This window comes from Vanellus vanellus (assembly GCF_965231255.1).
Source record: "Vanellus vanellus genome assembly, chromosome: Z".
NCBI lineage: Eukaryota > Metazoa > Chordata > Aves > Charadriiformes > Charadriidae > Vanellus > Vanellus vanellus.
The window spans coordinates 45,101,151-45,126,943 of record NC_138908.1 but is presented as its reverse complement, the minus strand read 5'-3'; the positions used below and the strand labels follow the sequence as shown (position 1 = coordinate 45,126,943).

Here is a 25,793-nt window from a genome sequence, read left to right as displayed (position 1 = left end):
GAAAAACATGTATTACTGTGTCCAATTTCATTGCCATCATCTCTCACTTCCCAAAGGGAAAGCTTCAGTTTTTTTATTTGCTTGCTTAAGTAGCAGAAGGAAGTGAGAGCCTGTATCAAACGTCTAAGGCCAATGAACATATAAGGGCCACTGTCTGAGCACATACAGCCAGCCGACCAAGCGATAACTTCTCCCTCACTGTTTGGAAAGGTTCTTAAAACCAACATTGCAAACATAACCTTCCAAGACAAGGAAACAACTCAAGGTTTTGCTCCTGTCAGATTCAGTCTTCTCTCTCATTCTAAAAAAAATCCAAAAAATCCCTGCACACACAACCCACGCTACCAACAGTCAAATCTAGCAGGAGTAAACTCAGATAGTCTAAGCCATTCATTCATACTTGCATTTAAGTTTCTGCAGGTACTTCAAAAGAGTATTTCAGCTACAGTGAAGAACATACGGGATGCTGTTTGTCATCTTGCAGTCAGAATATATCCACATTATTCTACAATGGAGTTACTGCATCAGTGAAAAAGGGACGAGCTATAGAAGTCACTTACCTAGACTTCTGGGAAGCCTTTGATGTGGTCCCACACAACATCCTTGCCACTCAATTGGAAAGATATGGGTTTGATGGATGGGTTGTTATATGGATGAGGAACTGGCTGGATGACCACATCCAAAGACTCAATGAGACTCAATCTAAGAAGAGTCAATGGCTCAATGTACCAGCAGTAACCAGTAACTAGTGGTGTCCCTCAAGGGTCCATAACAGGACCAATGCTATTGAATATCTTCATCGATGACACAGCTAATGGGATTGAGTGCACCCTCAGCAAGTTTGCTGAGTGGTGCAATTGATTCACTTAAGGGATGGGATGCCATCCAGAGGTACCTGGACAAACTTGAGAAGTGGACATGTGCGAACCACATCAGGTTCAACAAGGCCACATGCAAGGTCCTGTTCCTGCACTGGTGCAATCCCTGGTATCAGTACAGACTGGAGGATGAATGGATTGAGAGCAGGCTTACTGAGGAGGCCTAGGGATACTGGTGTATAAAAAAATTGGACATGAGCCAGCAATGTGTACTTCCAGCCCAGAAAGCAAATAATTTCCTGAGCTGCATCAAAAGAAGGATGGACAGCAGTGCGAGGGAGCAGATTCTCCCCCTCTACTCTACTGTCGTGAGACCCCACCTGGAACACTGCATCTAGTTCTGGGGTCTCCAACACAAGACAGACATGGACATATTAGAGCAGGTCGAGATGAGCATGACAAAAATTATCAGAGAGCTGGAACACCTCTCCTGCAAAGAAAGGCTGAGAGAGTTGGGGTCGTTCAGCCTGGAGAAGGCTCCAGGGAAACCTTATTGCAGCCTTTCAATATACAAAGGGGGCCTATAAGAAAGACGGAGAGAGACTTTTTGCCAGGGCCTGTAGTGACAGGACAAGGGCAACAGTTTTAAACTGAAAATGGTCAGTTTAGACTGGATATAAGGAATAAACTTTTTACAATGAGGGTGGTGAGACACTGGAACAGGTTGCCCAGAGAAGTTGTGGGTGCTCCATCATTTGAAGTGTCCAAAGTCAGGTCAGGCAGGGCTTCGCGCAACATGATCTAGTGAGAGATGTCCCTGCCCTTGGCAGGGGCGGGGTGGACTTGATCTCCTCCAATCCAAACCATTCAATGAGTCTATGATAGGTTAACAGACTGATGTACAAGCTACCCAACATGGATTGCTTACTACTCTATTTTCTAACTTTGTTTCAGAAGCGGAAGCTGTCTTTCTTCTTCATTGCTTTTGGATGTTTCTTTTTCCTTGACAACACCACCACTATAGTAACCAACCACAAAATATGTTAGCAGTCCCTGTAAGACGCTTCTTTCTGATCTATTTAACCCTGATCTTCAGTACCACAGCATCAATCTGCAAACCAAGCTCCAAGTTTGCTTTTTTTGCTGATGACAAAACTGGGAGGAGTGGCTGATACACCACATGGCTGTGCTACCATTCACAGGGACCTCAGCAGGCTGGAAAAATGGGCTGACGGGAATCTCGTTAAGTTCAACAAGGGGAATGGCAAAGTCCTGCACCTGGGGAGGAACAGTCTCACACACCAAAATATGCTGGGGTCACCCACCTGGAAAGCAGCTTTGTAGAAAAGGACCTGGGAGTCCTGGCAGACACCAACTTAAACATGAACTAGCAATGTGCCCTTGTAGCAGAGCAGGTGAACAGTATCCTGGGGTGCATTAGACAAAGTATTACCAGCAGGTCAAGGGAAGTGATCCTTCCCCTCTACTGATCACTGTTGAGGCCACACCTGGAGTACTGTCTACAGTTCTGGGCTCCCCGATACAAGAGAGACATGGACATACTGGAGAGCATCCAATGAAGGGCCAACAAGATGATTACAGGACTAGAGCAGCTAACATATGAGGACAGGTTGAGAGAGCTGGGACTGTTTAGCCTAGAGAAGAGAAGGCTCAGGAGGGATTTTACCAATGTATACAAATACCTGAAGGGAAGGTGTAAAGAAGACAGAGCCAGGCTCTTTACAGTGGTGCCCAATAACAGGGCAAGAGGCAACGGGCACAAACTGAAACACAGGAGGCCTCCCAAACATAAACACTGTTTTACTGTGATGGTGGCTGAGCACTGGCAGAGGTTGCCCAGGGCGGTTGTGGAGTCTCCACCCTTGGAGATACCCAAAGAAACATACAGACATGGTCTTGCACATCTGCATCTAAGTGGTCCTGCTTGAGTAGGGGAGGTAGACCAGATGACCTTCAGGGGTCCCATCTAACCTCAGGCATTCTGTATTTCTTCTATTTTTACTGCTTACTGTTTCTCCCTGTTTAAATGCCTTTTAGAAAAATGAGTCAGCTACTACTATCATTGCTTAATTTTCTACCTAATTCCTTTGAAACATCTGTGTTTATTTTGGTTCATTTGGTTTTCTTACTTCCTCTTCTTCTAAATGCACAGATTTTATTCTGACAGATAGGAAGCTACACTATACCACAGTAAACAAACTTGAAAGTGCCCACCACTGCATCTCTGGCTAGTGAGCCCAGAATGGAGCCTTTGTAGTTTTGTAGAAGTTATTTGAAAACTATCCATTATGTGAACAAGCCACAGTGCCTTGGGTGCAGGAAGACAATGTCCCTTCAGAACAAAGAAACAGTGTCTTCAGCAAGCTTCTTCCATCTATAAACCACATGAAATGTCATTGTACTAGAGATGTAAGTCCACAGAAGGACAGTATTAGCAAAAGCTATCCAAAGCCGCACATTTCATATCTAAAATTTGTGTGGCAGTGGCATGTTTAAAGACCCAACTGACTCATGGGAAAAATCCTGTTCCTTTTTCATGCTTTATTACAGAAGATGCATAGGATAGCATCTTTGTGTCTTACCATTTGTTTTCCATTCCCACAAAAAAAAAAAAAAGAAAACTTATTACCATATAGAGAATTGATGTCAGAAAGCAAAATCTAATTCAGAAAACAGATGAAAAAGTTATCTTAAATTTGTTCTTTGTTATCATTTTCTACTACGGGAATCTGCTTTAAGCTAATCTTAACATTTCTGAAAAGAAGGTTCTTCAAAGTTTTTCACAGTTCCCAGTTCCACTTGTTCAAACAACACAAACCACACTAATAAGTCTCAATTGCACATCAACTTTTTTTAAGCAGTAAAGGATCACATAAATTGCCTCACATAAACCAGAAAACTGATGCTATACTGTGATAAAGGCAGTTCCTCCTCCACGCATGCCTTCCTCAAGCAGTCCTTTTCTCACAAATTAACTTCGTCTCTAAGGTAACTGAACTAAGGCTGAGATGTTGTGTTTCACTGCTTTGCTGATACAGCGATTATAAACATACTAACAAACTAAGCCCTTCTGCCACCTTTATGTATTATTAATAAAAAAACAAACAAACAAAAAACAAACAAATAGATACAAGACCTTCAGAATTTCCAAAGTACTCCATGAAGCTATTGCAAAACAAGATGAAGTTTATGGTTCTCAGTTAGAGTCTTTCATCTCTTTTCCTTTCTTAACTCCTTTTTCTATTTGGTCCTTTGATTCCTTCCTCCCTGTGTTATTTCCCTCCTTTTCAGAATTCATTTTCAGCCCTCTGCTATGGGATCCTCCTTTAGGAATCAAGTCTTGTGTCCTCTTTGTTCTTCAGAAAACTCAAAATAAGAGAAGCAACGCTGATTTCAACTGGGTCATGAAGATTAAAAAAGCGTTTCATGCTCTGGCACTTTCACTACATTTTTACACTGATGCATACCTGTTTCACTATTTCTTCTACAGATTCATGCTACACTGTATTGCCATAGAATACCATGCCTGGCCAGCACTAGAATCTGGCCTGTTGTTTTCTCCTTGTATTAGAGATTAAACTACAGTCTTGAATCTTGCTAAAGAAAGGAAAGTTAGCATAAACACTTAGAAGCATAATTCCCCACACACTTGCTCTATAAGGCTAAAAGTGCTTCTCTATCTAAAGAAAGAAAATAAAAACTAGTTGCAGTCATGAAGCTGCGACACTAACTTCTCTGAAACAAAAATAAGTCTTTATTGATTGGTGGTGTAGTTCAAGAGAAAAAAGATTCCACAGAAAAATTACAACACAGGAGAAGAACAAAGATCTAACATGGGGCCAGCAAACGTACAAGTACGTCTGTCACCGCCAAAAAGCCCACAGAAGGCAACCGAGACAGCTGACAAGTGTCAAAACAGTTATACCGAAGCCTGAACCTACCTAGCAAAATTCTGAATTCAATTTTTCACTACAAGAGGAAATTTTTTTTGAGGGCTCCTTAAAATCCTTATATAAGACATAAATACTAAATATATTCTTTAGCTTATATTTTAGAATATGTTCTTTATTTCATTAGGATTTTTTCTTTTTATAAAATGAGAAAAACGGAGTCTCTCAACACAAGAAAGGCTTGGGTTGCTATCAATTTGAACTACATAGCCAGTACCAGCCTACCTACAAGTACACACACAGTACTTCTGTCAAATCACAAGATCCCATTTTCAGATTTTAACATCGTAGTTCGCTTTATACCTATAGAACTGAGAAACAGGTCTTCAGTGCCCTCCCATATAATGCAAACATCAAATATAAGAGTAATTTCCAAGGGTAGCTTATTAACCACTGATGAGTCCCCACATCACCATTACAGAACACAGACATATGAACTGCAAGAAAGCAAGCAGCGCCCCATCCTCAACATTATGGTGAGCAGCAACTCTAATCTTTGCTGCGCCTTTTCGTCTCACCTTAAAACAGCTAGGTTTCTCTGCCCTTCCTTCTAGCATTTTGGCCGGCAAGCCCAGGCCCCAGAATTAGGAAGATAAAAGAGATACTACACTTCAGGGCCCTTCAGAAAGATTGCTCTTGTAAACAGTAGTGACAGATGTGGGTGACCCCACCCAAATGATTTGTTGTCACCGCACCCAGTGAATGAGCACATCAGCTGTTTAACCGCTAAAGTGATCAGCAATTAACTATTTAACAAAAGTTTAGTGATAATTGTTAAATGTCAAGATTTTTAACATCCCATTGACATAGAGGGAATAATTATATAGTACTGCCAGCATGACTGGCACTTTCACAAGATTAGATCTGCATCAGCAGCCTAGCTACGCTGCCGAGCCTCTGCGGATCGTCCCACGCCGGCACAGCCCCGCTGCGAGGATGCGGGATATTGCCAGCAGATGGAATTCTTCCAGTTCAGCGACATCTTCTCCCCAAGGTGCATCAACACTCCACTGGTCTAGCTGCATTCACATAAGGTCTTTTGCCAACAGGAAAAAAAAAAAAAAAAGGGGGTTGCTTCCCTCCTCCATGCTTTTAGGCGCTCTAAGTCAACCTAAAACTTAGTAGCTTGCACCTAGGACAGACCCATTGAGGCACAGCTACTGCTTGTATCAGCAGCTATGCTTGGCAACACGACAAGCAGCCCGTGAACTAAAAAAGCCCTTTTGCTAGCATAACCTTATACGTATATACACACACAACGTTTTACATATCGTGTATACACAATGATATATTTTATATCTTAATATATCATTAATATATTGTTGTACACTACATGTACTGTATAATTTATACAGGCTAGTATACATAACAAATAGATAGATATTGGTTGTTAATACTTTTATATACAATTCTAGAAGTTCTTTTGTGTGTTCGTATATATAGCTTTTTCACTGATAAAAATATGTATTAGAGGGCTGGCTTAAGAACAGTTCCTGTCCCAGTTTATAGCCAAAAAAAAAAAAAAAAGGAAATAGAAACAAGCCAGAAGAGCAAGTTCTAAGTGTCCTTGTATTAATAATGGTTGTTTTGTTTGTTTTTTTTTTTCCTTAGGTTAAATAATGTTGGTTTTTTCCCCCTTGGGCAAAATTCTGAAGAAATAAAGGACAAACAGCTGAAGTCACATTGGAGGAAAAGACTCTGCAACGATGGAAGAACCAGAGAAGTCTTTGTAAAGGACAGATGCCACAGGGCAGGAGGGAGTGAAGGGGTAGAGTCAGAGTGAAAATGGAAAAAGTGATCCTTGTGCAGGAAAATATGTCTTCACCAAAGGACTTCCTAGACTCTAAAGGAAAGTAACAAATTCAAAGCCACAGAAGACGACCTTAAATTCTCTTGGTCCAGACGAGACAAAGGCTGGTTTTCTGAAACCAGTTACATTCTTTTGATCACTGTCAGTGTAAGTCAGTTCCCAAACAAAGCTTTTCTTTATAAAAGTACATACTGCTTTCTCTGAAGACTCAAGAGGCAAGCCCTAAGTCTCTAGAATGGACCTGTCAGCACACATTGCTTCTGGTTTGCAGAAACTGCCAGCACTTTTTTTTTTTTCTGGGGCAACCATAAATTCCTGCTATTACTCACCTTGTAACCTCAAATCTACGTATTTGCCTTTTTAAGCTGCTGTTAGCATGCCACTACCATCCAACAACACTTCAAAGGCATGTTCTGGCTCCCACAGCAGCCCAAACCAACTAGTTCAAGCATGCACGAATTTAGAAATGACTTAAAAGATATTACTCTAGGGGGGGTTTATTACTGACATATGATTATCTTAAAAAGTATTTATTTTCCTTCCAGGCTTTTTTTAGTCTCCAGAAATGTAATCTTGCTGAATATGAAGACAGTAATGATGGAGTAGAAATGCTTTTTGGTAAATTAAAATCCAGAAGTTAAATAGTATTTTAAATCATGCTCATCACCCTTTTGTCCCAGCTACTACTAACTACAAAAACATTTCAGTGATATCAAAGAATGACAAATACAACAGTGATGAGAAAACCATCGCGTTGATTTTCATTTACTGTTCCAAGCCACAGACCAGATTCTTGGAAATTCCCTACACATTCTAATAATGACTTCCACATACCAAATGACCACCACTTCTGAACATGCATTTGAGCAATCCACTTTTGCTAATCCTTGCTTTTACTACCTCAATACTACTGCTTTTAAGTACCTAAAGAGCTACGGTTCACCAGTAACTTTAGAAACAGTACTGGACATTCTCAGGAAATCAAATGTTAAATGAGATAGCAGCCTTAGTAGTTCAGCAAGTACTCCGAACAAAAGAAAAAAAATAACGCAGTTACCAGATACCAGGAATCCTGCAGTTGACACAAACTCCTCAGCATATTGAAGAGGTAGAGCGAACTGCTGTACAAGCTACGTCTTCTCCCTGCCTTTAATATTTCCAAAAGTTATCCTAAATGCCTATACCAGTCTTGCTCTGTGCATAAACAAGGAAAGCAAGCTTCTCTCCCTTCTCTTCCAGTACTCCTGCACAGTCCCCTGTCTCAACAGTATGTCTTGCCCTTCGTCCCATGAAAAACACAGTGGGTTGGTGTTTTCTTGCACATTTCCAGTGTTTAATATTTACAATACTTGTGTCCACCTGTATCTTCCTCCAGCCCCTCTGCACCTATCTCTCTGCACTTTCCTACTCCCACTGACTCCATCTTTGCCACAGGCACACATTTACAGGTGTATTTTGCCTCTGCAGTCCACACTAAGAATTCACCCTTTCCCCATCAGCACACTGACAGTTCACCTCAGTGCACCAGTGTTCACTTCTCAAAACCAGAACTTAATTCCTTTCTGATCCGTATGCTTCATTCTTTGCACCTCTCTCCCTCCTACCGCAAAGTAGTCCAACTTACAGCTTTACACTCAACATGTGAACTCCCAACACCCTTCTCTATTCCTACTCATGTTCCAGGACAACTCCATGATGATACTCTGCTTGACTGCACCTCATGTGCAGTCCCAGCTGAATTTCTCTTTTGTCTGGGCCAACCAATTCATTCTTCCCATCCAACTCCTTCCTCCTCCAAACCTACCATATGTCAGACTTCTTTCAAGAGAAGCACTGAAGGTCACATCACATTTTTATCTCAGCCTACTGACTCTTCACCTGCTCCAATTCACCAACTTGTCTCACTTCAAGTATGAATGCAAAGCAGACATTTGTGAGAGGAAAAAGATATGCCCATCTCTTCAGTCTGTCTCCTTTTACTTCCTTGCTAACTTAGGGAAAAAGTGGATAATATTCACAGAAACTATCTTCAAACATGGAAAGCTATTCTGCCTGCATATGCTTCAATCAAGAGAGGTGCCCTGAATCGCCCTCTGGAGGAAGCAATCCATTTCTCTGGCATTAAATAACCTACCCTTCTGTGCCAATGAATTTTATATATATATATATACATATATATATATATACATATACACACACACACATATATATATATATATACATACACACACGCTCCTCTGTCTCAACCACTTTCAAAAGCAAACACATCCCTAACCCCCATTTTGTCTTTCTGGTAGCTCTTCCATACTCTCTTTACTAAAGCTCACTCAACACACTTTCTATAAATCCTTGCCTTGAACTGTACTCTTCCAGCATTTTGACCCAACTTTAGCCCTTTCCATTCCACCCTAACTACTCCTTCCAAACCAATCTGTTTAAAAGAACCATTTGGAGTCAAGGTCACAAAACCGAGTCATCTCTTCTAGCACATCATTCTCCTCCACTTCTATCTACCTAATCCTTCCTGAAACCACATTCTCCATTGAATTTTCTGGTCTTCTCTTTGCTATTGCCACATACATGGGTTTTTCTAATCTTACCAATCCCTCTGCACCTCTGTCCTGCTGCAAAACAGACCATCTTACAGCTCCACACTATTCAACATGTACATCCCATATACACAACTTCTGCTCAGTAGACAGTAATCTAGCAAGTGGTACCAACTCACTGTTGGTACTTCACATGCTCATCTCTTCACAATCTACTTTCTCTCCACATTCACAGTCACAGCTGGGTTATCTTCAGGTCTGAGCTCTAGCTAACCACATTTTTTTCCAACCATCTCCCTTTCGCTCCTTTCCTGAAAGCTGTTTATCTTCACAAATTTGTAACCATACACTTGGTCTCTACCTCTGACTTGTAACTTCGACATTAGATCCAGACAAGAGAGCCACCTAAAGATCTTTCGTTTTTCTTTTTTGGACAAGATTCAAGACGAAGCTTTCTCTATCCACCCACATGTGAAATCCTGCAAGACAAGGGAGGTCTGGCCTGCAGCTCAATTACATTTGACTTTTGGACTCATTTGACTTCCCTCTTCACAATGACAGAGAATATCATCTTCTCCAGGAAATTACTGTCTCGATTAGACACGATCCTCCTCTTTATTGCTGCTCCAAGGTTCACTATTGTGCTATCGGTCCAGAATGCAGGGGGGAAGGGGAGGGAGGGTGTCAAGCAGAAACCAAGTTTGGTTAACACTATCTATTCGTTCACATTTTGCACACCTGTTCCCAGGTTTTCTCTTCTGAGTAGGACAAACTACCAACACACATCAATAACACTTTCTTATTTTTCCTCAAAATTTAGTGGCACTAACAATAAAAATCTGACCATTGTGTGAGGATTGGTATTTTAAGAATACCAATTGTCATGCTGACAGATACCTTTTTCCTTTGACACCTATTTTAAACTTAGTTACCAGTCTGGAGCCTTTGTATTCTAAAAGTACCTACCGTGACAGAATACTAGCATGCAGTTAAGGTTTCTACATTTTTTTTAAAAAGCAAAATATGGAGAATAGCCCAGAATGTGGTCACACAATAGAGTTCCTATTGACAGAGTTTAGTAATTTAGACTTGGGGTTAGCTAGTTTATGTTGAAAGTGAGGACACAGTGTCTTATGCTCACTAGATCTCATTTTATTTAATTTAAAAGAACTAGGCAGTTTCCCCTCCCTCGGCACATAATGCAGATCATGGCTGAGGAGGATCTAAAGTAATGCTACAGCTGCTTAGCTCTTCCCTTGCACTAAGTTCTGCATTCATTTCTGCTCTAGTCTGTATTTCTATTTTATAATGAAACATACAGCCTAGTTATTTATAGGCTTTCTAAGGATTAACTACACACTCATAAGAATAAACCCTCAAGAGGTTAACCTCATCCTCTTAAGCTTCACACACTACAATCCCAGAGATAGCTGGCAACCACAGGCAAGAGAGAAAAAATAATCCCACATCTTGCTAATCCTTTAGCCAATCAGCTCACGCAACAGTGGAGAGGCCTCTCGGAGGCCTACAACTCAATCTGTCTCAAGAGAACTGTCAATCCAAGAGATACGTATTTCATGGCACCATTAGCAACCCATCTCAAAAGGCAAAATAAGACATACCTGGCTACTCAGTGGTACGCTGAAATCATGCAACTAAAATGCAATCCTAAAAAAGATCCCAGTTTGTGTTTATATTTCCCATACAGTTATTTGCATATTCTACTCATAAAACTACCTAGTTTATTATTTTGAAAATAAATCTAACACATTTTGCATCGTTTACATCTAGGTAGACTAATTTAACTGGCCCTTATACTTTCTAGAACAAACTTTGAGTACTTTTGATTTTCCAGCCAGGTCATATCTCTCTCTGGGGAAAAAAAAAATATATTAATAAATCCCGTCATGGTAATCTACCTAATTCTTTCATACCATGATCTGGATTCACCCTTAACCCCAAATATGAACACTGCCTACAGCTGCAGTAGTGCCAAGGAGTTAACAGGTGCACTTATATTTTAAGTCAAAGTTTTCTGTATTGTTTATTATTTATCTAGTAAAGTTGCTACTTAATTCAACTTTAATACAAAAAAAAATTAAATGATGTTGTTTAAAAAAATTGGCAAGGAGGCTGTTTAGGCACACTGCTACCCCATGGCTGGAAGCTAAAGCTTTCAAGAATATGAAGGAAAAGTATAAGGCCAGATATGACTGTTAGTAACCAAGTATCACCCACAGTTCTTCCTGAAGTAAGAATTTTTAATCAACACAGAGGATTAGCACTGCTTACAAGCTCACTGAGTTCAACCATATTACTTTTTTTTCTTTAAAATTTGTCAATTCATTCATTCCCTTTTGAATGTGCTTAAGATACACTGAGTCCAAAGCCTGGGTTTTGACTTTGCAGGTAAACTCTCTGAAAAATCTGAGTCCCATGCGACTATAAGTCCCCATCCTCACAGTCTGTCCTCTAACAGGCATCCACTTTTTCAATCGGAAATAAAAAAAAAAAAAAAGGTATAAAATAAAGATAGTTCAAAATCATCTTGTACTCCAAAAAGTTGTTCCCGCTAATTAAAGGCTTTGTTCCCTTCCAGAATTTGCATATGGCCCAGCAGTGACAGGAATTGCTCTAACTCTGGCAAACCAACTGGGAAGCCCTTGAATCATCTAGTGTCAGGAAACAATGGCACGTAAAGAGAGAAAGGAAAGAGGGGAAAGAAGTCAGACCCCGAAAAAAATGCAGATTTTATCTAATCAACAGAACCTACACAAGTGAACACCAGCTAGGAAAACTAAACTTTCCTCCTATCTTCAAAATTTATTGTACGCAAGAATCCTTGCTAGCACGAGGCCAGAGGCCACTCGATTGCATCTTCTACTGTTACAGATTGCTCCAGCCTATTTGCATTCTGAAAAGAAGTTTCGTGATCTTTCATGCTCATAATAGATGCCTAAACCGTTAAATTGCTATTTCTTTTCTTATCTTGAAAGACACTGCACTTGAACAGCATGGCCCTTCCATTGCTCTTTACACCAAGTCGGGTCCCCGAACAATACTGACAGCTGCTATCAAACTGGGCTGTGCTCCCTCTCGGTGCAGCTGCCGCTTGTAGGAACCGACAGGCTTCTGATGTCTCCTCCCCTCTGGGGAAAGGGCTTGACATGCTGCGTGCTCACTGAGGGGGAGCAAAGGTCCACTGAATTGTCAACCCAATTTTATGCTATTCAGCTTTTCCAGGATGCACACCGCCCCTTTCAAAAAAAAAAAAAAATCAAGCATATGTCAGGGCATGAAACTTATTGTGCCGCACAAGGTAATTATTGATCACCTAAGACTGTGACATACATCTAATTTTAGCATTATGTATATGCAAGCATCTACATGGTCAAAGAAATTTTGTGCCCAACATGTTCATTTCCTCATTCACAGCTTTGGATTTTATGGCATCGTTCAGAAGTCTTACAGAAGACACAGGAAAGCACCTCTTCTGGTGAATCTTAGATAACTTAAAACCAAAAAAGGTGGAGGTTTCTATTCCTGCTTCAAAAGAGCTTTCCCCCCAAAAAAAGTTCTTAATTGCATGTGGTACTTGTAGATCATACTGCTTTTAAAACACTATGTTATGTAGACTTTAAACACATGCTTGAGATAGCAAAATTTGGTTTGTCCAAGTAGCACTATCCTAAGTCCAGCAAAAATATTTTTAAATATATTCTAACATATATTTCCCTTTACTGCATAAAATATTCTTTAACACTAGTTCATTAAAAAGGGTTTTCCATTCCATTTTCATCCTAAAGTGATTCATTTTAAAAAATGCAAGAAAATACAGTTCTCTAATCTTTGCTAATCAAATACCACAAATGTACATGTGCTGTATTTCAAAGATCAAATCAGGTATTCATAAAGTAATTCATTACACAAGCAAAGCACAGAGGAGATTGTGACAAATACAGATGTAATTGTGTGGGCTTCTAAGATGTGATTAGCAAATCAACTAAATAACAGTCAAAATTTGATACGAAGGGAAAAAACAGCTCAGATTTGAAGGGGGGGTATGTTTATGCAAAGCTAATCTGTCAAGTGTAATAAAGCAGCTTGAATAAAATTTAAGCTGAAAATCCACTGAAGCTCCCCATTTCAGGGAGGAAAAGCTATTAAAAGGAAATGAAGGTCACCCTCCCAGTTTATTTCACCTAATTGACTGCCAATAGCTTACCACAGGCAAACCGACTGCAGATCTGCAATTGAGAAACTGATGAAAGGAGAGTTTTCAAGCTGAGGCTCATTCTTTTAATCCTCCCTTACTCCTATTTTTTTTTTTTTCCATCTCCAGTTAGGATGTAATTTTAAGCACAGATGGATTAACTGGTTCCATTGTCTGTAGACGTCATTGGACTATGGCACTGTTAATCCGTACAGCAGCATGTCTAATTATCATTACAAAGTGTCTGAGGGAACTATAAAGACCAGCAGGGCATCTTCTCACAAGCAATTAACATAAATTGATAAATGAGTAATTTGAATCCGCTCAAGGCGCTCACATATGAATAAAATCAGAAAGGACGGCTTCTTGTTTCGGCTACTTCTTTCACTTAGTCTGGAAGGGCAGAAAACATGAGAAATATTCTAGACTTAGTGGCGGGGGAAATGAACTCATGCAGTGGAAGGAATGTATGGTTCAGAAAGTTCATTAGTACAAAGTAAATGACTTGTGATTGACAACCAGTCACAAGCAAGTAGCATTAACTTATTTCAGCATATATAGAAGCACAAACTTGGTGAAAGGCTAATAGAACACTGTGTCAGACAATTAATACTACTTCAAAAGCTAGTGAAGTTTCTTTTCAATAGCTTCCTAATTTAAAATTCATGAAAGATTCACAATAAAGGGAAAAGAAAGAAGAATGAATAGTTGTACAGGCTCCAAGAACTCAAGTGTCACAAAAAGCATGAGGCAAAGGTAACTAGATCAACTGACGTACAATACCTACAAATAAACAAGCAACTCTCCTCATAGTTATATTTCTTGCAGGAAAAGTGTCATTACTCACAGCGTTGCTGCACAAAATTATGTTCTGACAAAGTAAACTATTAACTTTATCCCTGCTAAAATCCGTATGATGCAAGGCAAACACTTCAGCAACATTGGGCATCAAAACAGTGTTAGATATCAAAACATTAAGCTTATATTAAAAACAGCAAAGCAGTAAGATATGAAAGCAAGTTATACACACTGTAGGAGGTAGACCTGGAAGGCCACGTACCCCGATGATGGCATTCAGTTCAGCCATGGTCACTTGTTTGGCACGTTCTACAGCTTGGGCCACTTGCTGCTGATGCTATTAAAAGAAGAAGGGGTATGGGGAGGAATTTGTGTTAAGGTATTGACCACACCAAAAATCAAACCAGGATGACAAGCACCTGAATAACTGCTTTGCCTGCAGAAGACCAAGCTACCTATTGCAAGACATCTGATGCAAGTTAAAAATAACAGTGCCCTATTCCTCACCTGTTCAAAAGCAAACAAGAGCCCTGAAGGCAGCCAGCTCATGCCACTTAAATATTAATTTTCCGGCAAATGAATAATCAGTTTGTGATTGAGTTGACACGACGATAATGTCAACTTCACATTAGTGTCAATTTTAACATTTATGTACTCTGTGCCCACACAGCAAAACCTACTGAAATTTCAAACAGGGAAAAGAAGTGCTTCACTGAACTCCATGAGAATTACAAATGCTCCTTGTAAACTATAGAGTTTGAAAAGGCATATCCAAAATAACAAGCTTCAAAATGTAACAGCAGCTGCCCACAATATGCTACAAACGCAGTCATTCAGACCAGATGCAGGCTTGTAACCTTAAACAAGTGTTTTGCATCTGAGTTAACAACTCACCTTTTACATTAAAATTTGATACAAATTACATAGACAAGATAAGCATGTTTATTTCACTAGATTCACATTTGATAACTGAATATCAAATAAGCAGTCACCATGATTCGAAATTAAAGCTTTTTTTTTTTTTGCGCATTGGTAATATTTTGCAGACTCCCACTCTCCTCAGGCAATGAATGAGGCTGAGCCATTGTCACTAGTTTGAACTCAGATTTGTTAGACCGAATTAGCAGGGGGTTTGCACACTTCAGCTATAACAGATGTTCCTTACACTTGTGTATTGTGATAAAATTAACATCTTAAAACTAGCTAATTTGCAAACAGAAAAGCAACATAATTGCACTTTAACAGCTGAACAGTTTTACTTACTTCCTGAGACAAAAATGGGATGACTTGTGCACAAATTGTATTCAATCTCTTGGCGATTTCTGTCTATAGAGGAAAAGTATTTTGATTAAAACTGTGTTTTAGTTTTGTTGCCATATATCAACTAGTGTACAGGATTATATCAAGTTCCCACAGTGAAGAGAGTAACAAAAAATCCACATCTTCATACTACTGCAAATACAAATAGTTAATATTTAGGGAGACAGAGATTTAGTTAGCTACTCTAGGACATCTGCCATGTCTAAAGCACCTAATCTGTATACACATTCAGGCACAAATCTGGTCCTTGTACATAGCTCATTAACAAGTAAAGCATTTTTGAAATCCATTAAATCCAAGATAAAGCCTTTTAAAAGGTAGATTTATTATTACTCAAATTATCAAGCAGCATAACATGAAGGTGACAGGCATGGAAGAAAAATGTTTCTTTCACGATCAATTTTATCTGCTTATTAAAAGGTAAAATTAGTTTTGCTGACAGAAACACACCATCAGGAGTACAAAAGAAATACCAAAACAGAAGCAAGGCAGAACGGAGACAAAAGGAGACTTCTAAAACATCCATATTGAGAGATAATTAAAATAATACAGAAAAAGAGTCAGATCAGAAAATGTGATAGTCAGTAACAACAAATTAGTGAAACCATGAGTAACAGGAGGCTAGGAACCAGCAGAGAACAGAACAATCCTTCACTGAAAGCAGCAGAGAAGACAGCAGAACAAAGCGTTTGCGTCCCACTTTTCAACAGCTTTATGTATCTCCCACTTTTGTATCTCCCACTTCCAGCAGCATGTCAACCTGAGCACAGGATTTCTGGTGGGGCACGGGGATCTTTTTCTCTCATTACTCAGTCTTACCTCAGAAACTTATCTTTTCAGACCTATACATTTGTCCACCATTGAGAAGCACCATTATAATTAACCCTCAATTATTAAAGGTACTTGCACAACTCCTACAGTTTTCCTTAAAAAATCTCCTGCAGCACAGATGCACAAAATCAAAATCAGTGTCCAGTTGTGAACACAGCCTATATTCAAGACACTCTGAACAGCTCTTGTCAGTCTGTCATATCATTAAGCCATGTAGATATTTCCTGGTTTGTTTGTTGGGTTGTTTGGTTGGTTTTTGTTTGGTTGGGGTTTTTTTTGTTTGTTTGCTTGTTGGGTTTTTTGTTTTGTTTTGTTTTTTTTTTAAGAGACAAGAATCAAGACATCCCTGCTGAGAATCGTTAGGCTTTCCATGAGATGATGTGCATAAACCAGAGCAAAGATAAACTCTGTGGAAGAAGTCAGATGAAAACATTGCTAACTCATCTGCCAAGCCTTTCCCTGAGCCGTCCCACCATCGTGAGTTTCTTAGGAAAACACTGCAACGTGCATCAGTCAAGCAGTCATTAGGATACGAAAGCCACACCCAGCTTTTGTGCCTCAGCAGACAGGTGATTTGGGATCTAAATACAGCTGGCAAGCTTTAACACCTCTTTCCTCACCTCTGACAGACAGGGGAAAATAGCTGATAGCACCAGGACTTGTAAAACACCACGTCTCTCTGACCTAAGCTGAACTACGCCACCTGACCGGAGCCTGGCGTTTGGCACATCCACGCTAAAGTTTTGCGGAGACAAAAGTCTGCGAAGCAGTTCTGGGATGGTTTCTTCCGAAGACAAAAAGGTTCCCCCTTAAACACGGGCAGTGAAGTGATAGCGGCTTTCCAGCAAACCTCTCTCCTCCTGCAACAAGGGGAACAGATTTCTATTCTCAGCAGAAACAGCTGCCATTTCACACAGTACCACAGCTGCCTGTTTCCATTTTGTTTGGGCCGCGACCATAAAATATCCATCATTCTGTGCATCATTCTGTGCATCACCTTTAGTACATACATACCAGCAAAGCCAATACAAGGAAGTTACCAGCTTAACTTGTACCAATTATGAGACTTAACTATTACCAAATCTGTTGGTAACCTCAGTGCCTGTCAACAAAGACCCCACACGATTATATAAATTGGTGTACTAAAGGGTATTTTTCCACATACCTAGTAGGTCTCTTCAGTAAGCAAGGGGTGTCAGCTACGGAAAGAAAGTCTGTCACACAACAGTCTGACTGGCTCATATTTAGCCAAGATGTTTAGGGTTTGAGAAGTTAATTGCCGTAGACCAACGGGAGTACCTTTGTTTTCAAGATAGAAGCCAGGATAAATCACAGCAGGTGATAACAGCAAAAAGAAAAAAGTAAAAGAAGAAACTCATTTGGTTTCTACTGAAAGTTGTTTTGGCCTGTATGGCCTACATAAAGTCTCCCTATTCAGCAATACAGAGATAGGTATCCTTACTGTAGTTGTAAAAAAAAAAAAAATATAAATAAATCTATTTTGAGTAGGATCTATAAAACATGCGAGTTGTCTGCGTTACTGGGTTTTTCTGCACAGGTCCCAAATATCTAAGCTTCACTGTGATAACGTAGCATATAGGATGGTACACAGTAAGACAAGAGAATGCAAGATCAGGCGATAATTACCAGTCCCAACACAGGTCGATTAGATTTTTAAAAAATTCTTATTTATTTTCAAAAAAAAAAAAAAAAGGGGGGGCATAATCAACTTTCCCCATTTCCCAGTCAAGCTTACTTTAAAATGATTGCCTAAATACTATCATACCTAACCTAATATCAGAACTGAAAAAAAAAAATGTATCCTTCTACATTTGTTTTACCAAAGCAGGGCATCGTTCATGATCGTACATCAACAGCATCCTTAACATTCATCCACAGTGCTAGGTAAACTTACACGCCATAAATAAGTTTACCTGGAGATTTCTTGCTGCTGTTACAAGCACCAGTTAAGAGATATTCACACCAAAAGGAAACCGAAAAGACTATTCCACACTTCCTAACAAAAGTTTGCTTATATTTAAAAGGCATTTTGCCTTACTAGCGCTGTTTCCCACACACAGTTAAATAAAGTACTTAAAGTTATTTATCCTCTGTGAGATCTCATACATCTCCTGCATGCTGCCCTCAAATATTTAGTAAAAACTATTCTTGTTCATAAACATGTTAAAAAAATATTTTTCTTCTCCTGTGAGTTGCAAAAGTCAGGTTTTAATGTACAATTGACCTAATCTCGCCCATCAGAGTTGTTTTCAGAATTGAGAAAAAAGGAACTTTCATTACTTTAAATATAAATCTAGCTGTTCAAAGGGCAGTGTATGTTCACTTTTCAAGGTGAAATAACTTTAAGTATATATGTGCGTGTGTGTATATATATTCATTCTTGAAAGCAAAACCTATTTTTGAAGGAGTCTACGAAAGCTTCATTAATCAAGACTACACATCAGTAATCGGTGGCATTAGAGTAAGCTATAGATTCCAGATTTGGAGCTCACACGTTTGAAAGTCTTAAAAGAAAGGTACTTATCAGTTACTTCTAGAGGCCTCCCAACACAACATAGCTATCATCTAACCGCTGAACTTGAGACTCGTAGGGCAGTCAGAAGAATATGTAAACAAAGAAAATTCTGCAGAAAGCTGCTCGAGCATAGACAAACATGACTAATTGCCTATGTTCTTTGGCTCCTTGTTAAAGCAGACTGTAGAAGCCCTCCTAGCTCTGTGGCAGCTCTTAGCAAAGCATCTGAAGTGCCCTTAATTGTTTGTGTTCTTAATGCAGAGACTCTTGAATACATTCATTTTTAATAGAGGACTTGAGTGTGGGGCCCATCAAAGAATGACAAAACTACATCATTGACTGGTTCTTGCTGTTGTAATGACTGTCTTTTGATTTATTTGCAAATGACAAGCTTGTCAGACCCCTGACTGAAGTGCTACCCTCCTTTCTGAAGTATCATTAAAAATTAACATGAAGGAATTCAGCTGCATTTTGTAAAATTAAGTTGAGCCGACAGATTTTTTTCTTCACTCATGTAATTTTTTGCCTCTGCTCCATCTAATTAAGGACTTAAATGTTTTTGACCTAACCATTGCCAAACTCAAGTGTTTATACTTAAGTTTGTCTCTTGCTAAAGTGAATTCTTAACATAATGACAAAGAACAAAGCAGCCAGACTACTTACTAAATATAATACTCATTTAAATAAGTCAATTTACTAAGCAGTTAAGAAAGAGCTTGTATATACAATTGTCATTTTTTTTCCTTTTGCATTGTTAAAAAAAGTATTGAAGTGTTTTCCTCTACAGTAGTCTATTCCAGATCATTTTGCATTTTGACAACCTGTACTTTCTAAAGTACCATGAAAGATATCATACTTAAATCAACGTGATTTCTTAAACAACTACAGATATTTACACTGCAATAAAAAGGAGGAAGTATAATACAAGCATCGAAACTCTAACTGTATTTCCCACCACGCCTAACACCCATGTGTACTTTATCACTAATGCTGGAAGCTCTTGCCTCCAGAAGCCACCGCTCTCACTTCTGAGTGAAGAATGCAGTCTTTCTCTGAGGAGAATTAGTTAATCACCTTTCAGCTTCAGAGGTTTCAGCAATAATAATTTTGGTTTTGCTCTAATCAGTGTCTGCCAAACATTTCCTAGTAGTGACTTTAGCTATAGCATCCTCGGTGATCTAAAGCAAAAATTAAATCTCACAACAGGTTATTTGTAACAATCAGCTGTATTGTGACAACTGCTCTGTTATATTCGTGCTGAGACTCCTCAAAGCTGTCCAGGCCTACCTTTACAAAACAATGCTCAGCTAAAAATGTCCTTTGTATGTCAGAAGCTTGTTATTCTTTCTTGCAAACCACACTTCTTATATCACAAAGTTAGATCAGTATTTGAAAGCACCTAATCAACACTTCTTAAGGACAGGCTTATGTGTTCTAGTAATTAGTTTTTTATTTACTTTAGTTATTTCAACACAATTTTCAGAATTACATGTGTCTTTAAATTGGAAGGAATACAGTTTAGGAGCAACATGCTTAAAAGTAAAGCAAAAAACCCCACAAAGTTCTGATGATACCAAAAACAGCGTGTCCTAATCCATTCCTTAAAAGCAAAAGAATCAGAGAATCAGCCTTTAATGCACAGAAAAGAATATACTGTCAAATCACATTCACAAAAGCTTTAGAAGGTAATTCTGAAGTACTCTGCCTCCACTTACACTTTTAACACATAGAAAGCCAAGAACAACACTGAACTCCTCCTGGAAGAACAAAATGGACTTCCTGCCATTTACAGCATGTAACACAGTAATCCACTAGAGAGTAAAGGTCAATGTTGCACTTTGGGTCATTACTGAATCATTTGAGATTATCTGTGGTGGGGATGAGAAGAAAATCGAAGGCTATGAGAATGCTGCAAATGGCTTGACCTCAGACCAATTTTCATCTCCATCTGTCTAACAGACATGTGGATAAAAGTCCTCTTTATGTACATGCTTGACCATTTTTTTAAGCCAAAAATCAGTTAAATACTACATTTCAGAAGTCCACAGGAAAATAAATGCATGTTTATCTTAGTCTTGAGCTAAAGTTTAGTACCCATTTAGTATTTTCAATTTTCCAGCAGAATCACTGAAACAAACAGTACACTTAAACAATGTAGCCTTAATTCTTTTTGTGATCAAGATATTCGAAGACAACACACACATATTCATAGACCAAATACAAAAAGGAAACATTTTACCATGCTTAGCTCTCTGCGTGCTTTGTTAGAACTTTGCTACAGAAAGACCCAAGCACTTCCAAAAATTTGTTGCTAAAACTTGGTGGGGTGAGGGGATGTTGGAGGTATAATTAAAACTCGAAACTTAAATATTCAGAAGCCTCAAACGATTAAGGTTAGCATTCTGTGAACTTTGCTGTTCGTGAGTTAGTGAATCCATGTTGAGCACTGAGATATGCATGTATTATTTAATGCCCTTTTATTTAGAACTAATACAATACACAATCTCTTTTGGTGATGGCTGCAAAAGGAAAAAAAAAAATAAAGGCAACATGCCATTTAAAAGTTTAGGCCCCCATAGTATATCAATGTCAAACAACAGCGTGTCAAGCTAAGATTCAATTCAGGTAAGTGCCACTGCCAAATTTTCTTGTTCCCAGACGTGCTTTAAGATTATTTTATTGCTTAAAATTTAATTTGTTCCAACTCGCATCTCCATGACAACGTTGGCTAACCCTGCAAATCATTTGGGTAATTGGATATCTTATCTTTCTATTGCTCTCAAATCGAATGATTCTGCTAGAACTGCAGCAGCCAATCAAATTTACAGGCCTCCTGAGTAATAGACTCGCACAAGTAGCCACATTCATCTCCCCTTTACCGCCGTATTAACCACCCTGCAACAAACTGTGGAAGTTGGCCTTCAAACTCTATTTTAAATTATAAACACTGTCATTACTAATATTCTCACCAATAGGAGGGGGTGGGAAGGTTTATTCTCAACAGATACTTGAAATTCAATCTGACAAGCGGCAAAGGGTAGCGCTCATTTCAGCGACAGGAACAATCTCTGTATTTTGGGCGTAAGCTGTCAGTTTAACATGACATATCGTTAACAAATACAGCTTTCCCTCTGCCCCACATTTGTGCTACTCATTTTAATTGCGAGATCAGCCACCCACAAGATGATGATATTAAAACCCCAGAAGACTGGCACGAAAAATCTTTAGCTATGAAAAAAACCAAAACATCACCATATTGCAAGTGGGAGTGGGGGAGGAAGAAGTAACAGAAATATTAACAGAATAAAAACTCAAAATGATAGAGCCACAGAATGCTAGATAGTTTCCAAAGTGAAATTCACTTTTTTTTTTTTTTATTTTGGTACCTAAACTACATTTATCTGAATCCTCTTAGATGTCAGTTTAAATTACAGAAAGGTCATATTAATTTAAACATAAGCTACATATGATGCACAAGTCAACAGCTACACTTGCCAAACATCTACTACAGGTTTGGACCTCGTTCAACTGTAAAGTGAAGTGACTGGATATATTTCAGATGTCTAATTTCAATGCTTTCTATAATAATAGAGAGTGGCTGCTATGTAGCTCTCAATGAACCACTGTAAACAACGGCCCATCCCATTTGCAGCTGTAAATCCTGTTGAACCCAAGCCAACTGGCAACAAAGAAGCTGTTGTCAGGATGTTAAAGTGCTCCTTTCACACATCTTCACTATGTCAAGACTCTTCTTAGACTTGACTAAACAGGACAGTTATCACATTTGTCCCTTAATCCAACCTTAGCCATTCTTGCTCAAGCACTCACAACTACTAAAGGGGTGTTTATCCAAATTTTAGTTCCACAGCTTAGTTTCCACGCCTAAGCTAACCTTCAACACGCACATAAGTATTCAAATCTCAAAGTGAGCACACAGCTTTATTTCACTTTCAAGTGGCTTCCCAGCACACACAGTTCCCACTTTTATTTAGATTCCATAAGATGCTGACTCCAATCCAAAAGAGAAGGTCTTACTACCTTTGCTTCCAGAGGCACGCTTTCTTCAAACCATGCTGGAGCCATTTGGACTTGTACAACATCTCAACTAACTAGTCAAGCAGAGAAACACCACTATAGGAGGACAGAAAAGGCCAGCTTAGTAGACCACCACATCAGCAAGTCAAACAGGCTCACAAGAAGCATCCATCAGGTAGCAGAGCAGCCCAAGGTATCAGGAGAACCAAGCTGGGAGCAGAGGGTTTTGGGGAGAACAGTACGCTGTTGGATGAGGTCCCCTCTTCCCACAGGACTGCACTCTCGTGTGCTCTTACAGTGCTCTAGAAGAGGCAGTCTCCAAATTTACCCAGCGTGCTTTGCATTATTACCCTTAAGGACATTAAGAACTTAATTTACTTTGGACAACTGAGCAGCACTACACTATACAATAACAAGGAGGAGACAAAAAGAAGAGAAAAAGAAAAGAGGCATAGAAAAGCAGTATATCTGTAACCACTACACTCCTATCAGAAAAGAGTCCTTTTGGCTTTTTCTTTAGTTTAGAGCATTATTTTAAAACTACCTCCTGTTTTTGCTCTCACTCCCACAAGCTACATCCAAATTTCTGCATATATACTTGCAGCACTTGCCACACTAAGCCACCTTATTGGGATGGCAGGAGAAAGAGCTCTTGCATAGCTGGAGAAGAGCCTAGAAACACACACCTTCTAAAAATTAGAGCATAAAGTCCCTCAAACAAAGCATATATGTTTACAGTATGCAAGTCAGTAATAAAACTCCAAGTGAGGACTTAGTCCTTATCAACATTAAAGCGAGACTATAATAGCAGTAGAATATGGACTTGACTAGAACCATAAGCATGCCAAGTGACAATAAACAAGACTCAGCAAGACAAGGACCTGAAATATGGCAGGGGGGGAATCAATAAGCTGGACTTTAGAAATAGCTGACAAATGAAACTTACTTGGTAAGTCACATGCACTGTTGTCTCTTAAATGTCATTTATTTCACCATTTTAAGGTGTTCATATCAATGCTTCAGGTGCCATCAGGTGACTCACCAACGAATAACAAGTTAAGAGGATTGACAACTCTTTTGTTAGCAGCTATCAGAATTATCCACCACACAGCATTTGGAAGGAAGATTAAACTAATGGAGATTTTCACTACATGAGAAAAAGGGTTGGAAATCTTTCAGCAAAACCTTGGGAATACGTCAGTAAGTTTCTTCCTTGGGTTTTTTTGTTTTGTTTTGTTAATATATATTCTGTTGCTTACAAAATAGAAAAAACTAGTGGAGATACCATCTAGATTACATTCTAATAGAGAAGAACCAATTGAAACTGTCCAAAGAAAAAACAATTTGGTTGAGACTGAATCACTGCAGGGTTTACAGTCATCGAGACAGGAAGGAAGAGTGAAAAAGCCTGTAAGACTTCAGGAAGGCACAGGCCAACCGGCAAAGTCAGCTTTATAGGTCCTGTTACTGAGAGGGAGATAAAATGGCATTACGGAGAGCTGATATTTTCTTATGAAACAATATTAAGGACACGGATGACAGTTAATACACCCGAGAATGGGAGAAGGGACAGAGGAAAAAGGGGAGGGATGGAATTGCGCCAAGAGACTAAATCCCAAATTCTTAACTGACTTCATACAAACAGGAAAGTATACGGGAAGTGGAAACTAGGTCAGGTGAGGCAGTACGAACATATACAGCACAAACACGTATTTTTGTAACTATATGCCACTAGTAAGCAACAGCTAAAGTAAAGCTAGTGCTTTACAGGTTAGAATACTCGGGAGGAGAAAAAAAAACCCACAGCTTGATCCCCTCAATTAGAAAAGGAAAGATGTGGTCAAGGGACACCGAGAAGGCCAAAAAGTCTATACTTTTTTGCATGTCTTAACTATACAAGAATCATCACCAACCACATAATTTTGTATTAATTACTATTTATATGAGGTCAACGCAGCAGCTTAAATTGGAAAGGAACAGATCAGAGCATTCCAAGTAAAGTGTCTTCAAATTGACTAGGCCTGATGAAATAAAAAGAGGACACTAGTGAAGACTGAGCAGCTGGTGGACACCTTGCAGAGCTTGCAAATGTCAAGTGGACAGGAAACTATGAAAGGACACTGCCTAACAGGTGGAAAACTGCACATGAAGGAGCAAAGACACTCCAGCTTAATTACTATTCCTTAAGTTTGGGGCATTAAAAAGTCTCTTATCCATAAACACCTAGGTGAAACAGGGATATAAATTACAACTTAGAATCATTTTTCAGCAGTAAACAACACCAAAATTATGCAACGTTCAAAACAGTAAAGTAACTATGGTTAAGAGAAGCAGATGGTGTTAACATCCTCACTAAGAATTTGACACTTGTAGCACTCTCAGGAGCAATACAAACAGCTCAGCCCAGCTAAAACTTCACGGGAACCAGTACAAAACTCCTTGATGAGTAAACCGTATATGAATACATCCTTCTCTTCTGCAAATTAAGAAGGTCTGCATGCATGATAGGCCCAGTATTTTTCAGTATTTCCCACTAACAAGCATGAAGATCTCTTCATTTGCCCTAATCCTTAATTTGCAGAGAGCTTCAAGCTGAGAATATGCCAGAGAATAGCTTCAGAACTCACTTTGCAGTGAATGGAAAAATGGACTACAAAGGAAAAGGAAGGATAGGGATAAATGGGGATAAAGGACCATAGCATGCCTAGACAGGAACATAAAGGAAAAGGAAATAATGGGCCAGGAAGGAATCTCTCGGTCACAGCGGATCAGAAGTTGAACCTAAGTCAATAGGATGCCGTTGCAATAAAGGCTGCCACTGCAGTAAGCCGTACGCTAAGTAAACCTTCTATGCTACTCAGCACGGCATTTCCTCCCCTGGAGCACTGCACTTATTTGGGGAACTGTACTTC

At 39.2% G+C, this 25,793-nt stretch overlaps 1 protein-coding gene across 2 annotated transcripts in view; it reads right to left on the bottom strand.

Moving 5' to 3' along the window:
- Positions 1-25,793, bottom strand: part of TLE1 (TLE family member 1, transcriptional corepressor) — a 75,932-nt gene that overhangs the window by 38,154 nt on the left and 11,985 nt on the right. Inside the window, exons 5-6 of one of the 2 annotated variants that reach the window (XM_082497544.1) lie at positions 15,423-15,485; positions 14,392-14,496 (exon numbers count right to left, since the gene is read on the bottom strand). In XM_082497544.1, the coding sequence (XP_082353670.1) occupies positions 14,392-14,496; positions 15,423-15,485 (168 nt within the window). The remainder of the gene's footprint in view (positions 1-14,391; positions 14,497-15,422; positions 15,486-25,793) is intronic. The other variant, XM_082497545.1, reaches the window with a different exon arrangement.